Raw genomic sequence first — 17,267 nt, forward strand, 5'->3', positions numbered from 1 at the left:
AAACCTTAAATTATTTATATAAAACCAAATATATCTTTAATAATATTTTTATAAAACAAATACTATTTCATCAATAATTAAAAATTTTTTTTATTTTAAAAAAAGAAATTTATTAATAAAATAAATTATTTAAAAAAATCTATTGCTTGTGACTACCTAAATAATAATTAAATTTTTTTATAAAATTATGTTAAAAATGAGAAAATATTCTAATTATGAGAATCATTTGATTTAATTATTTTTGCTCTTATATGTATATTTAAAATATCTATTAAATTGTTTAAAAAATAGAAAAAATATGTAAAAAACATCTATCTCTTTTTAATAATTAGCTAATATTAACTTTTTTCAAAAATTGTGATTAGAATGAGAACTTTCTTCAGAATGATCTTTAAATTAATCTAGCTAGTTTTTATTTATTTCTTCAACATCTAAATCTTCATTATCTCTATCATTTAGTAGTTAATTTATGTTTTTAGTATTAGAAACTAAATTTTTATTGTTGTTTTCACTTTCAGCTTCCTAATTATGATTATTGCCACTTTTGTTTATGTTGTGGTGTTAACTATTCTGAAATCTTGAAGATATTGAACTTTTATCGAGCATATTTTCGTTTTAAATAGCAAGATAGTCTTTTTTCATTCTAATATCTTTAGGCATTTTAAACCATATTCCTCTATAAGTAATAAGTTTGAATATAGGTTTAATATACTTAGCAGCTAAAGCTATAGAAAAATCAAAGAAAATAAAATCTATAACAAAACCTACAAAAACAGAACCTATAAAATACCCTGTTGCACTTGAATTACTGTTTACCTAAATTAGCAACAAAACACCTGCTGCCTCTGCTACTAAAAATAATATACATACAGCTATAAAAGTAATTACTCTTGATTTTATTAGATCAGGCTACATAATCAAAATTTTAGGCTGCTAGCCAATGCTTTTACTTTCTTACTCTGATTTATTAAGTGAGCTATTAGAATGTAAATGGTTAGTATTATTTTGAATAGAAGAAAATGCTTCTGGTTCTTTATTTATGGATGCTTCCTTGTTGATTTATTTATATTTAGAATACTTAGCGGCAGAACTAATTTTAATTTCTTTATTATCTTATTTATTTTAATATAGCTTTTTTATTGCATCAGCTTCTTGTTAATTAGAGACAATGTGGTAAGTGTACAATGAAAGAGTGCCTTCCATCTTTTCATTTTATATTTCTAGCATGATATTTTCTTCAGACTCAGAATACTGAGCCCAAATTGAAAAAAGACCTACCAAATAATTAAATGGTATTGCTGCTAAAACACCATAAAGTGCATAGTTTGGTACAGCATCAATAGTAAAACTGTCTTCATATACTAAGTAAAGTAAACTTTCAATTAACATTTATGTAAATATAGTCAAAAAAGCTTATATAATTCTAAAGCGAACAGGTTTGAGGGGATAACGAACAAAGAATACAGAGAGAAGAGGAGTTAATCTTCTAAATGTTTTTTTGTCAATGTAATCAGGATCATTAGAGTCTTTTGTCCCTAACCAGCACATTAAAAAAGATAGCAGTACAAAAATGACCATCCATAGTCCACTGTTTGAAACTAGCTTCTGAATCAAAGCTATTAAACTCTCAGACTACAATGGTTAGAATAAATCGAAGTTCCTTGTAGCAAAGAATACTGTGTTTATTGTTGGGCAGCTGCAATAAATATGATAATAAGTTTATTATATATATACACAAGTAGAATTAGTCCATATATTTTATGTTGTATCAAAAGAGAAGCAAGAAAATGGATTTTCAATTAATAAGATAGTTTGATCGTCAATTTAATTCCTAATTCTTGGAAGCATATACAGAATATATGTAGTATTATCATTTTTGTTAATATATTTTTAATTTAAATTAGACTACACTTCAATAAAGTGGGTTTCTATATTAGTAAGATTACCTTACATATTCGATGCTTAACTTTATCTAGGGTTCATTTACCATCTATGAATCTGCAATTAAACTTACTATACTGATGATGCTTTTATAATGCTTTTTGGAATCGTTACTTCGGTTTCTATGACATCATTTTAAATAATACCAGTCAAATTGAAAATCTTGTTACCATCTTAAATAACCTAGAGGCTTCTTCTGGTGGAACTATTAATTAATTAAATTTTATATGATCTAAAAAGATATTAAATTAAAAATACTTGTTTTATGTAGCTAGATTCCATTATGATGATGCAATAAGTTTTGTTGGGCTAGTTATATTTGCTACTTAGAATGTAACTAGATAGCAGTACAAATTTTATTAATAATTAACTGATAAGAATGGCTAATTTTAGTTAAGAGCATTTATCCTCTTGTTGTTTAGTGTTTGAAAACTTTAATAAACTGAATTAAATAATTATGTTTATTGAGAATTGCTTCCACTTAGAACAAGTTATTCTTCAGCAATCTAACCAATGATTTGAATGTAAGATTAATAGTTGTTAATTAAACTATCTGGGGTTATTTTATTTATATATTGAGAAAGAGAGTTTCCAACGTTAGTAAATATATTCTATCCAATATCTGTTAGCATGGTTGTATTTAAAGCGATTTAAATATACTATTACTCTGAAAAAGCCATACTTTACAACTAAGAATTTAAAATAGTACCAAGACTTTAAATTTGATTGAACTAATCTGTTGTGAATGAACAAAATCTACCACTATATCCTGTCTAGCAGTCACAAGATAAGCTATTCTATGTGCTATCATTACAAGTTCCCACAGCACATAATTATTGTTATCTGCCTTTAATTATTATAACAAATAAATAAATTTAGTTATTGACTTTACCAAAAGAAATATAAATTAATTTTAATTGAACTTAATTTACATTTGATTGGTATGCTGAATTTTTGATAGTAATAAATATTCAACTCTAAATTATTTAAAAACTGATTATTTTGTTGGAGCTACTATTAGTATTAAGCAATTATCGTAGAAATTAAAGTGTTAACCTAATAATCTGTTAACTAATTTAAATTAAAGGCTTTTCCAAATATTTAATCTAAAGGTCTTATAGGCACAGAGTTTGTTGTTACAGTTAAACTCTCAGTAGTGTTTAGTTAAATATTCTAATTCCATAAATATAACTAAATTGTATAAGTCTCACTGGCTTTCAAAAACGGAAAAATATATTTAACAGACAAATCTGTAGTGCTGCTTCCTGAGTCTAAAATTTATTTTATTTGTATAATATTATTTAATAATAAAAATTTGAATATTAAAAACAATTAAATAAGTCTAAATTAAAAAAAATTTATAAGAAATCAAATTCAAAAATAAAAATTGTTAAATCAAAAATTTTAATAAATATTAATTTTTTATTCATTTTAAAGACAAAATTTTATAATTTATGTTTAAATAATTTTATTTAAATAATGAAGGATACCAATATTCAATAATTTTCCGGTGCTTTAGCCAATAGATTAAATTTAATAGCTTATTTGCTAGGGTGTAGGCCAATATTTTGTTTAAATGGTTAAAGTGTCTGATAAATGGTTGATAATAAATTATTATTTTCCATTAACTAGGAGATTAATTGAAATAACAGGCTTTGAAAAAGTTTCTAGATTGATGAAAGACGTAGTTATTCCCATGGTGCTTTATGCTACAAATTTCAGAGTAATAAGCATATTATAATCTAAGTATATTTTCCTTACTATTATACTATTTGTATTTAACTATAGGCCTGATAAAAATGTTGGACTCTGATTTTCTATAGACCATGTCATACTTACTATTGGATAAACAGAAGAAGTAACTGCAGTTATTTTATAATCTTAGTTGATTCCAATTTCGTTACTGCCCTGCAAAGGTGGATCATAGATAAAACTTACTTTTGGATTTTAAAATTTATCACAAGTCTTTGTCTCTTCATTTTAAAAAGTTCCATCTGGACATGCTTAAACACAATCATCATTGTACTGATAATATGGAGAAATGCACTTATCACAATTTAACATGCATACAATACATTTATTTGAATTTTGAGGGTCTTATTTGTATCCATTTTTACATTAAAGTACACATTTAAGCTAGTTATTACCTAAATCAATTCTTAAAAATTATAATCTTAATTAGTATTTGAAGTATTAATTAATTAATTTATTTATTTATTTACTGCTTATAACCAATTTAACATGATGTACAAAAATTTGGACCGCCATCGCTGCATGCCAAACACGAAAAATGGCAAATTGAACAAGTAATTTAACTTGTAATAGGATCTTTAGATGAATAAGTACCTTGATCACACTTATCAAAGCACATATTATTGTTTATTAGCTGGCCTGGGTCACACTAAGCTATTTATTTATTTTAAAACAATTCTTAAACATAATTTATAAAATATAAATTACTAACACAATTTTGACCATTTATGAATGAGTTAGAAGGACACGATTAAACACAAAATCCTAAGCCACTTGTACTATCATTGAAGTAATTATTTGGGCACTTTTACAGGCATTATTCTTGGTAAGCATACATTCCTTACGGACACTAAATACAAGTACCAGTAAGTTATGAATTACTCAAATAATTTGTTTGACAAGTAATACATTATTTCGAACATAAGTAAGTGCAAACGTCCTAAGTTGTTGGTGATCCTCCTAAAATTTAAAAAATGTTAAATAAAACATTTTAAATTAGAAATAAGCAATTATTATTAACTATTCTTTTTAAAAATAAATTATATAAATACCTATGCAAGAATATCCATTCTCAATTTAACAATTAGAATCACATCCAGCAGTAGGAGTAGGACTAGGGCCAACATCACACTACTCTGTTCCTCCTTGTTGAGGTCCAACTCTAAAACCATCACCACACGTTGTTAAACATTTAGATTTGTAATAAATCAAATTTAAAAGCTAGTTGTAATTCCCCTAACTTTGATCATAGAAGCTGCATATCCATTTGGTAGGATCAGGATCATTAGCTATGCAGCATTTCCAACCTGGTTCTATTTAGCAAGTACTACTGCATCCATCATTGTTTAGATTGTTACCATCATCGCACTATTCTGTTTCTTGCGTTAATATACCATCTCCACATTTTGGTTGAATGCATTAATAGCTACCAGCCTTGTAATAATTTGTACTACAAGTAAGACAGTTATAAGAACTAGGCCCAAAACAAGTTGCACAGCTTTGGTCACATTCTTGAATTTTTAAATATTAGAAAATGATATAAATATTAAAAATTAAATAAAGGTTTATTTAAGATTTTATTTATCTAAATTTGTTTTAATTTTTGAACTTAAAAAAATTACTAAGACATTCAAGCAAGATTTAATCTGCATAATACCCATCTTAACATACATTAACACATTCATTAGCTCCAATAGCATTTAATTGTTTATAAGTATCTGAAGAGCATCTATCACAACCAGGATTAGTGGTACAAGAAACACATTTATTTGAACAAGGTTAGCATTATTTTTAAGTATTGGATTATTAGTAGTAAAATCCATCATTGCAGCTCTGAACACAAAAAAATGTAGCTTGATTACTCTAATTACTACTGTAATTTGGTTAGCAAGCTATACAATTTTATGAGGCATTCTAGCATCCATTACATTAAGGATCACACTCTTTTTGAATAAAATATTCACAAATTATAGTTAACTAATATTTGTATTTCAATATATATTTACATTCGAAGATGCTAACTTAATTTGGTTAAGAATCTGAAATCGGATATAAGTTATCTTATTGAGGAAATTAATTAGTTAATGTAGTAGTACAATTGTACTAACCTTACTAACTTGTTGAATTGTAAAAGTATTAAAGGTAGTAGGTACTTTATTAGCACTATACACATATAAAATAATTAATGCAGCGACTACAGCCTTGAGGACATTCTTTATTTAGATATAAATTATATAAGTTAAAGAAATAATAGCTTTTTTTATTTAATTTTTTTATAAATTTTACACTAACAAAGGCGGTTTTCATCTGGATATTAACCTGTTGGGCATTAAGATACGCATGATCTACAAAAAAATAAAGAAATAGTATTTTGGTTGAACTAAAAAAATTACTTTGTTGACTGGATGTAAACATAATTTTGCTAACAACTTTCACAAGTACCACCATCTACACATCTATAACACTAAGGGTTACATTAGTATAAAATATTATTTGCTTAGTTGAAATAATATCCAAAAGCGTTTTTATTTTGATTGCATGTAGCATAAATGCTAAATTAAGTTGTTATTGATGCATCTATTTTGGCATACTAACTTTAGCAGGCATTACAATTCTAACTTGAACCTAAGCAATAATTACCTAAAGCATCAAAGGAACAAGTTGAATCACAAGCTAAATATAAAAAAATTAAATAATAAATTAATTAGTGAAAATAAATTACAAATAGATGCCGAAACTGGATTAGTTACTACATTGCCATTGTAAGCCTAATATGAATAAGTAGTTATATATTTACTTGGCAGACAATTTAAATGTTGAATTATTTTAATCAATATATCTTTATTTATAATAGTCATAATTAATAACATGGTTAAATGCAATTAAAATTTTACATATAACTTTTAGCAAAGTTAGATTCATTTTTTAGTTTGTAATTATATATCTATTTTTAAGCTATCCTATTAGTATTCCAAATACTTATTTTTTAATAATTTAACTTTTCTATCTTATGATAAGGCTTAGTGCTAGCTTGCTTGCTTTGATTTTTTTTCTTACTTACTTACTTATTATGATATTCTTCTACTCTTTAATAGAAATTTGAGAATAATAAAGATAATCTTTTTCTTAAATATTAATCAAGAATTAAGAGCCTTGTTTTTAAAAACCGAATAATTTATTTATTTAATATTAGTATCTAAGTTTGATATAATAAGTCAATAAATAAATTGATTATTACTAACTGGTCATTATAAGATTGAATATTTTTAAATATTAAGAAAACATTTCTTTTTGGAGATATTCTCAATATAATCATCATATTTTACTTACATGAAAATAATTGTTTCTTTTAATGAGAGAATGAAATACTTAAATAAATTTTATAATAGTAAATATTAATAACTTTTTTTATTTCTTTGTAAACTTTTCTTTTTGTTTTAGCTTTAAAACCAAAATCTGAAATATATTAAGAAATAAAATTGAGTATTTAATAATGATTAATGCAGCTAAATTAAAATCAAATTTATTAAACTTAAAATATAATTTCTTATTTGTAAAACTAATTTGCAATATTTTAATATGTTTTAAAATCATACTTTATTAGATTTTTTTTTTAAATTAAAATTAAAAAAAATAAATATTACAAAAATATACTAATTAAGTTGTTATTTATGCGAAACTTCTTTTTTACATAAAACTTTTGATTAAGAAATTCAATATTTTTAATTTGTAAAAGAAATATTAGTTTTTTGAGTGTTCATCATATATTGATAATATTTCCCATACTTGAGTTTAATGAAATTATTTTTAGAAAGAGAAGATACTTAATTAAATTATATTCCATTAATATTTTGTTTGAATTTTTTAAAATTTATATTTTGCTTCTAGTTTTAGCTTTAAATAAAATCTTAAGATATTCATAATATGAAGTTAGTATTGTATTAATTATTTGTATAGAATATTGAATAAATATCAAATTTATTAACTTAAAATATTATTTCTGGTCTATTTAATTAATTAGCTAAATTTTAAATTGTTTTTAAAATCCATTTGATAAAATTAGATTTAATTTAAAATTTTTTTAAATAAATAGATTGACTATTAAGTTATTATTTATGCAAACTTTATATTTTACATAAAAGCTGGATAAAATAAATTTTTTTCAAAATTAATAATATTTTTAATGTTATTCTTAATAGATTTGATACCATAATTTAAAAATATTAGAGATTAGGTTAAATTATTTTTATTTAAAAAAAACTCAAAATATTTCATTTTGAATTAATAACAAATAATCCAAAATATAATGTTAAAAATTAATTTTAATTTATATAAAAATGGATGAAAAATACTATTTAAAATATACTTGTTATTAAAGATTAGAAGAATTTTGAAAAAAATAATCAACTACTTATTTAATATTAAATAATTAACAGATTTTTTGATATTAGAATTCATCTAACTGTAGTGTTTAAATTTTACTCTAATAAGATTAAAAAATTCATTCTGAAACAAATTAACTGAGCTTCTAACTGATTTTAAATATATTTATATTTTAAATTTATTATTATTTTATATATTAAATAGCAATAAAATTCACATTAAAACTTTTTCACATGATTTATATATTATTTGGTTTGTTTATTTACTTTGAACTAACAATTCTGTGTTTAAGTGATAATTATGAGTATGAAGATAATATTTATTATTTAAAAGCTAATATTCTTAACATATTTACAAAATATTTTGGATCTACTAAAAATTTTAATTATTTCTAATTTACATAAATTTATCCATTAAAATAGTTAAGAATATTTATAAAGATAACAAATATTTAGAATTGATTTAATGAGCTGTCAAACTGGTTTCAGTTTGAATATGATTTTTTTTTTTTGGCAATAAAATATTTTGAAAAATAAAAAATTACACAAGAATTATTTAGAATAAATTTTAACAATAAATTTAATAACTTTATTGTATTAAAAATTAAGATATAAATATACTCTTAATAATTTATCTAAATTTAGTACTCAAATTTGTAAACAATAATCACCAAAATTAGAAATTTTTATCAAATTAATCAATTTTTTTATTGCATTTTGATAATTCGCTGGTAAGATTACTTTAATTAGATTGCAAAATCTAAAAATAGAAAAAGCAATTATCCATTTTTTAACATTTACTTGAAATGATAAATTTTATTTTCTAGCTCAACTAGTTTTTTGTATCTTGAGTAAAACAAAAATAAAACATTTTTTAAATACTAAAAAAAATAACCGTATGAGAAAGTAAAATAAAAATGACACAAAAGAAAGAAATAAATGAATAAAAATTTTGCAATATTAAAAATAAATTAAACAATAAACTTAAATCCATCGAAAATTTAATAATGTTGTAAGTTTGATTTATTAGTTTTAAAAACCATAAAATTTACATAATGAAATTTGTTTTTTTATTCGTATGAATGTTTCTTTCATTGGTAAGCACTATTTAGTATTAATTTGTTTTTTTAATTAACAATTTTTTCTTTTTAGTACTGCAGTAAGCTAAAATTTGTTATTATTTTTACTGCTATTTTGTGAATTTAATTTTAAAGCTAATAAGATAATACTTTAATTTTAAATAATGGGTTATATACAGCATCCAACAGAATTCTGAGAAAAAATAAAATAATTTTTACTTGAATTTGCTGAATAAGCAACTGAAATAAATATTCAAATTTTTAATATTTAACAATAAATAGATCATTTTTAATCATATTCTAATTAGATATGAGGAAAAATAATAAATTAAATGTGTAATAGTTAAGCATTAATATAAGAGATGTATTGATATAATTTAATAATCATTTAAAGATTACAAATGTATGAGTCTAGTACAAGAAAAATTACTGAGGATTTTTAAAGCTTACCATCAAATCAACCAAAATAAACCATGTATTTAATTTGTAATTTAAGTCTTTCTTTCCAAGAGCTAGGAAAAACAATAAGAGTTTCATAGACTTTTTAATTACCTTAAATAATAAATAGATTTATAAAATATTTTAATCATAAACATAGATGTTTATTTAATAATCATTTATTTGCAGCACCTTAGTAACAAAAATAAAATTAGAATTATTTATTAGATTAAAAATATTCAGAAAATAAATATTTAAACATATGCAATTTTTGTATTATTTTGCTTTTTATTTATATCTTGTTGTACTATTCTTTCATTTAATTTATTTCCTAAAAATAACTTTTTTATATCAAATAGTACATTTTTTAAATCAAATGACAAATCTAAATATTCAAGCAAAATTTAAATGTATTAAAGCAATAAAATAAATTACTGATGGATAACATACTGCTTTATATTACTTCCTCTAAATTTAAGTTAATTTTTTTCTAACAAACTCTGAGGGGAAGAGTAAAATTTAATTATTCTGCCATTCAACCTCCTTTTATCGACCTAACAAAAGTAACAAAATAGTCAAATAAATGCAAAGCTTTTAATTAGATGAAAAAAATAAAATAAAATAAATAAATTTGATCTAATAAAACATTTAAATTGCTTATTAAATCGTTATGTAAGATTGGAAAAACGATCTTATTTGTTGAATATTTGTGATAAATTGCTTTTTTAAAACTAAAGAAATTATGAAAGTGTGATAAATCAGAGGTTCAGAAATATTTATTCCATCTCAAATATTTAAAAATCTTACTATTTGTATTTTTAATAGGAAGTTTTTAAGTATTTTAATATTAAAACATATTAATTACTCTAAAGAGTTGTAATTTTATCATTGGATTTGTGAGATAAACTTTAGATAATTGAATTATCATGATGAACTAATAATTTCATTCTTTTTTAAAGATTAATAGTAATTAAAATTTTTTTGACTGATGTTTTCTATGGCTTAGATTTAAATATTTATTTTTGTCTATTCTAAGATTTATACAATGAATTTATATAATTCATGTCTTTCGAGGAAAAATACTCTACTAAAAACTAACTTGAAGAGTTGAATTAGTAAGGCTCAAACATAAAATAGTTGAATGTAATAGATTTGATGAAAATACAATTTTGATTTCGTGCTTATTTCGAAATTGACGAAATCTAAAACTTTTGTTATGAGAGTATGATTAAACAAACATAAAAGGCTAACAAAGCTAATAATAATCAAATTTGCTCGCTGAAGGAAAATAGTATGAATTTTATTTAATATATATTTCAAAATCGAAAGAAAGGAATGAAAAAAATTAAGAGTAAAACAAAAAATTAAGACAAAATATCAAAATTTAATTAGATATAAAGAATAGTATATTTTTATAATCTCAAATTATTCTTGTATTTTTTTTTAATTTTTTTAAAGAATTAATGTTAAATGTCAAAGAATTACTTTTTTTCTTGAGTAGAGTGTGTATTTAGCAGTTGTTTGGTTACCATATTTTTTGTTTTATTGTAAATGCGCTTTAATTTACAATATTAATTTTACTTCTTTTAATGTAACAAAGGTTAATTGTAAAATATCGTTTATCATAATATATGTTAATATTTTAATTTGCTTTGGTGTGTGTAAAGATATAAAAGAAGAAAGAAAGAAAAAAATCTTAAACACACATACAATATATCATATATATTTATATACATATCAAACACAGTCAGGTGAAATTAAAAAAGCAAAAAACAAATAGAAAAAAATATAAACAAAAAAGAAAGAGACATAAATATATTAATTTCAATCAATAATACAGCTCTAAAAAAAATTAATCAATAAAGTAAAAAAATAATAGACTCTCAAATCAAAAAAAGAAAGTGATACTTTTGATATTAACCATTAAAGAAATAAAAAAACAAGATAAATAATTAATAAAATAATAATTAGGTAATTAGATTAAAAAAATAGAAACTAAGAGATATTAAATACTTAAAATACTTATCTTGCTCGAAGCTAAACTTTTATCACCAGAAATATTTAAAAATTTTCAAATTTAAGCATATTAATTCAACAAAAACAACAACAAAAAAAAATTTAAAAATCACGTTCGCCTAAACAGTAAATAAATTTAATTTTATTACATATTATTAAGGATTTTAGGACAGAATTAGAAAAATTGAGATTATCAAAATCAAAAACAAACAAAAAAGCAAACATTTAAAAAGTCTTAATAATCAACTGAAAAAAAAAACAAAGAATAAAGTAAGAAAAAGAAGAGAAAGAAGGAAGGAAGGAAGACGTATTGAAAAAATTAATAATCTATCTAATAATAAATAAAAAAAATAATTGAAAAAGAAAGAACTATAAAAATATTGATTGATATCAATAACGAGTATATTCTGTAATTTAATAATTCATTCAATTTTATTAATTAAATTAAGTAAAGTAAAGCTAACAAAACAATAAGAAAGCATAAAAACAAATTAATTAATTGATATTCATAATATCTATTAAATACACGATTAAATACCTTATCTAGAGAGAGATAATAATAATACATTTACCATATACAACAAAAAAACATATTCTTTAAATAACAATTTGAAATAATAAGTTAAAATAATTCTGATACTACAGTCGTTTTCTCTATTTGTATTCCATACAGAAAATGTTACCCTAGAATTATTTACTGCCTTCGCCTTAATCTAACTTATTATTAATCAATAATTAATAGATCCATAATGTTTAGATACTGCCTAAAGATATAGCCATCCACTAACAAACTGAAAGATCTATGACTGGCACACCCTACAATGCATTTGATTACATGAATGCCAATTTGGTTAATACTTAAAATCCAAACTCAACTACATTTAACAATCCCTATACTCAACAAAGCAACTTCAAAGGTTTATATCCATCCAATTATTGCGTAAACACATATCTAAATAATTTTAATAGCAATATAAGCAATAATAATTTCTTAACTAATTAAATTTATGCAAACTAATTAATCAATCACAGTGTTGGCATAGCTTAACCCTAAGGATTCCTTGACATGAATGAAAAGGCTTTTGGAGTAAATCAGAGTCTTGTTGGATTACCAAATCATTATAGCTAGCAATAGTTAGTTTAATTACATCCAAACAAACAGTAATTTGAATTCAAATAATCATAATCATCTGGGATATTTTAAATAGCACCAGATTAGTAAACTTCAAATTTATGCTCTGGTTACATAACACAATTTTAAATGAATCAACCCAGATCAATGCCAAACTATGATTCCATAAAAATGAATAAGCAGCTTATGGCTGAAACAGTTTTTAACTAAGGTGAGATTCAACAAAATGCTCAATAGTAATAATACCCTTCTAATTTGATTCACCAAAATTTCTTGTAATCTCAGAATACTTTTTCCCCAAATAGTCTATCAAACTATTATCCAGAACAATAAAGCAGCACTTTAAACTAATGCATAGAGCAAACTGCTGTGCCTCCTTTTATTTAGCCTTAATCTTAATGCAAAAATTTAAATATATTGCAAAGCAATCAAGATTCTCAATTTTTATTAAAATAGTAAAGCAACGATTTAAATTAACTAGCTCTAAATAATAATTAAATTTCTTAAAAAACCGCTAACTCTTAATAGTCATCATCCTATTAAGATGAATTAAATGAAATTTAAATGATTAATTACTAAGCGCGCTATCAAAGCGAGGTAAACCAATTCAGAAACAGATATATTAATCCTGCTGAACAATAGGAGTAAAGTAGAAAAAGAGCATTTTTATCTATAGAAAAAGTTAGAGACATCCAGAAGGATCAAGCAAAATTATCTAATTAAGAAAGTGCTTTCTCTTCTTAAATAATTATTAACTAAGACAAAATTTAGATATTTGAATCTAAGAAGCATCAAATAAAAAAATCAGAAGAAGAAGAAAAAGAAGAACTTTAATAAATTCAGCCTAAATAGCAAAAACAAAAAAAGTAGTCTTAGAATAAAAATCAAAATAAGTAATCTGTTGGTGGTAATTCTCAGAAACATATTTAGTAATCTACTTCCTAAAGTTCGATTTAAGCTTACAATATCAGTGAAAATAATAATAACTAGTGCTTGATTCAATAACAAGACAAGTGTAAATTTAATTAAGATAATTAAAATCAAAGCCAGAAAAAACTAAATTGCAATAGTACAAAAGATGATAATTTATAATTAACTTCATTATCATCCTCCTCTATTTCTTATAATAATTAAGACAGGTAATATGCATACACCTAAGAATAGAAATCAAATAAATCTTATACTCAGAGTAGCATCTCTAAAGAAAATGAGTAACGCAATCACGTCGAAGTATTTGTAGATAGCAGAAAGAGAAGTACATCAATAGATCATTCAGCATACCTACAACTTTATAATCTTTTGGCAGACAAGAAGGTAATTGACGAATTTACAGATTTAATTTAATACAGAGGGATTGAAAATATTGACGCGCAAAATTTAAATAATCAAATTTCAGATTTTAATAGTCCTTCATTTAAATCAGGAAAATACTAAGAAATAAAAAAATATAAATAACTTTTAAATCAAACATTCGTAGAAATTAAGTTTTCAAATCAACCTTTTTAAATTGTTCGTTACGATTCAAAAGAAGATTAGTAATTGAAGATAGAAGAAAGTGATGATAGTCTAGAATACAAATTAACTAATTTAACGAGCTTTAATAAAAAAACTGAAAAAGTTAATTAAATAGTGGAATCAATTGAAACTGCTATCCTCTCTAGAATTCCCTTACTTTTTAAAGAAGAAAAAATCCTAGAATCTCTTAGCTTAATACCTTCAGGGCAATACTAAGTTTACTCTAACTTATAAAACATGTGCATTTAATTTGTTAGAGGTGAAAAGCGCAAACGTTTTAAAGAGCGTAACAAAGATTCCTAATACATGTCTAGATTCCATAACTTAAATAGACTTTTCTTCTACTAAATTATGAGTATGTACTCATATGAAGCATTGTCATGCTTTTTGATAGATCCAAATATTTCAGAGTAACTAAGAAACATTATTAGCTGTATTAAAATACATTCAAAGCTCTAGCTAATAACTTAAAAATCAAAGCAATCAGATAACTCTACTAATAACTTACAGAACCCTCTCGCAAGCCAGACAACCAAAACAGAAAAAAGAAAAAGATCTTATTCATAAAAGGATAATTAAGAGTTAGAAGATAACCTAGACAATAGTGCAAAAAAAATTATGAAAATAGATACTACAGGAGATCATCATTCAGTACCTCCTGAAGCAGAGGGGAAAATTTCATTGAAGAAACAATAAAAAATTAGTGAAAAAAATGAATAAAAAAGCCAAATAATTACTAATTTTTATGAAGCTTATGGAGTTAGTTAATAGAATAACTAAAGTTTGAATTCTTCTTTACATTTTACGAGATAAGAGTCTCATTCTATCTCTACATAAGATAACTAAAGTAGAAAGAGGGCTTCTACAGCTGGTGAGTACTCAAAAACCATTTGCGAGTAGAACATTTTCAAAGATTCAGATTAAAAAATATCCAAACTAAGTCACTATCATTGTGAAAATAGCGAACTTATTTCTTAAACTCCTTCACCAGTAAACACCATCTTCAAATCTCTCAGTCAGAAAGGTGAAGCTAGCAAAACATCTACTTCAAACAATGAACTCGACGCAAATCAGGTCACAGCTAAAAAATACTCATCTTTATTGAGTCATTTAGATAACGTTAATTCTGAAGTAGAAGAAAATACTGGATAAACTTTAAGTAATGCTTATCAAAAAGAGCAGCAAGCAACTAAGTCTTAGAAATAGCAATTAAGATTTAAAAAAGTACAGAAAATAGAATCTTCATCTTTAAGTTGCTAATAAGAAGAAAATAGTAAGGAATCTGATGTAAGAGTGTAAGAAAAATATAACATAGACGAAGGCTGTGAAGTAGAAGTAGAAGAAGATGAAGAGGATGAAGATAAAGATTTTCCCATCAAAAACTTCAAGAAATACTACAGAATTTTGAAAGTAGAAAACTACACTCACTCACACTATAACACATTGTTTCTCAAGCTTAATGCATCTTCAATGGAATACCTTAAAAAGTAGCCTAAGGATGTAGACTCTCACTGGCTTGCTTATAAGATTGATCTCCGTGATCCATAGAGCATCCCACAAGAGAAAATAAAATTTGTAAATACTATGAAGTCTCTCTTCTACAAAATATTTGTTCACTTTAATAACTTCTCGTTCACTAATAAAGAAGATGAGCAAACCAAGATATTAAACAACATAGCGAATGACCCAAATCAGCCTATTCCTAAAGACTCTTAGGAATTTAAATAAATCCAACTTAGATTAGACTATTATCTTCGTGTTGTTTAAGGTATCTCAAAACTTAACTAAGGTATGTATTCCCACAAGTTCTGACACCAAATTATCCCTTTCTTAATATATATTTCTTCTGATACTCTTTTGATATTAATCAAATGAGCAACTAAAAAACTTTGCAAGTAGCTTTCTTTAGCATAACAAGTAAATAACCTTTTAAGATCTTTAAGAACAAAAGCACCAATGCATCTTTAAAAATTCTTTTTATTCTTATCTACCTTCTTAGATATTTCTAGGTTATCCTTCAAACTTTTTATCATCAATGATTCAATTAATCATCAAAAAGCTTATTCAAAATAAACGAATATATCTTTTGAGTTTGTTTCTTAACTCCAGTTAATTCTAATTGAATTTATCAATTGATACTTGTGATGATAATTAATTCTTAAAACGCAATCTAAGATGCAGACAGACACTCTTCAATCTGATTGATAATGTAAGTTTATTTCATTAAATGTTTTAAATCATGAAATTTATTAATTTTGTTTATTTCAATAGGAAAATAAATAAATAATTTTAACAGTAATCTTTTAAAGATTCTAAAATGAGACCAGCCATCATTTTAAAACATTGAAAACCTGAAATAGCAATTTAAAAGGTTATGCCAATAGTAGCATTCAAAAGAAAGTACTTAAAAGCCAATCAGAAGAAATAATTCTAACCCTTTCTTATATTCTTATAATTTCTTCAGGATCTTCTCTCCTGTTTTTTTTATGATATGACTCAAATCTTCTTCTTTTCTTATATATATATTTCTTATATAAAATAAATATAAACAAAATTATATAATAATATAAAATTATCTTTATCTTTCTTACTATTTAGTCAATTAATAATAACAAACAAACAAACAAATTAAAAATCCTTAGCCAAAATAGATCAATCCTATGTCTCTCTTCTTCTCTCTTTCTTAGAGAATAGCAGAAATATATCCATCCAACTTTCAGTCTTAAGGAAAACAATAGGATTCATTTCAGTAGACAGACAAAAAAGCTATATTATTCTCGAACGAGTTCTTTTCTTTCTTCTTTTCTTTCAAGAAAGCTCTTCTCTTCAAGATAATATTAGCAAATATACCATGACTTAAATTATCCAGCAGTAGATAAACGAATAAATATATGGTTATAATGATTATTACTTTTGCTTTGAATAAACTTTGAGAAACAATTAAAATAATTGATGACCCATCCTACTAAGTATAAATTTATATATACAGCTTAGCAAAAAGTTAAAAAGCAA

At 23.7% G+C, this 17,267-nt stretch overlaps 3 protein-coding genes across 3 annotated transcripts; 2 read left to right on the forward strand and 1 right to left on the reverse strand. All coding sequences in view use genetic code 6, as the record gives it.

Moving 5' to 3' along the window:
* Positions 1–348: 348 nt before the first annotated feature.
* TTHERM_000411588 (myxococcus cysteine-rich repeat protein) lies at positions 349–6,852 on the reverse strand (the record flags this gene model as incomplete). Its single annotated transcript, XM_012798821.1, has 13 exons — positions 6,588–6,852; positions 6,416–6,532; positions 6,087–6,366; positions 5,980–6,038; positions 5,700–5,906; positions 5,316–5,636; positions 4,746–5,204; positions 4,402–4,653; positions 4,164–4,347; positions 3,432–4,099; positions 2,874–3,212; positions 2,200–2,788; positions 349–2,146 (listed from the first exon to the last, which is right to left on the reverse strand). The coding sequence occupies exons 1-13, from the start codon at positions 6,613–6,615 to the stop codon at positions 349–351; spliced, it is 5,301 nt and encodes a 1,766-aa protein (XP_012654275.1). The 5' UTR covers positions 6,616–6,852.
* Positions 6,853–11,181: 4,329 nt separating this feature from the next.
* On the forward strand, positions 11,182–11,796 carry TTHERM_000411589 (hypothetical protein; the record flags this gene model as incomplete). Its single annotated transcript, XM_012798822.1, has 1 exon — positions 11,182–11,796. One exon carries the CDS (start codon positions 11,182–11,184, stop codon positions 11,794–11,796), a length of 615 nt encoding a protein of 204 aa, XP_012654276.1.
* A 488-nt stretch (positions 11,797–12,284) lies between these two features.
* On the forward strand, positions 12,285–16,067 carry TTHERM_00411590 (hypothetical protein; the record flags this gene model as incomplete). The annotated part of the gene is made up of 1 exon (XM_001020853.3): positions 12,285–16,067. The coding sequence occupies one exon, from the start codon at positions 12,285–12,287 to the stop codon at positions 16,065–16,067; it is 3,783 nt and encodes a 1,260-aa protein (XP_001020853.1).
* Positions 16,068–17,267: the final 1,200 nt, after the last annotated feature.

This window comes from Tetrahymena thermophila (assembly GCF_000189635.1).
Source record: "Tetrahymena thermophila SB210 genomic scaffold scf_8254555, whole genome shotgun sequence".
Classification (NCBI taxonomy): domain Eukaryota; phylum Ciliophora; class Oligohymenophorea; order Hymenostomatida; family Tetrahymenidae; genus Tetrahymena; species Tetrahymena thermophila.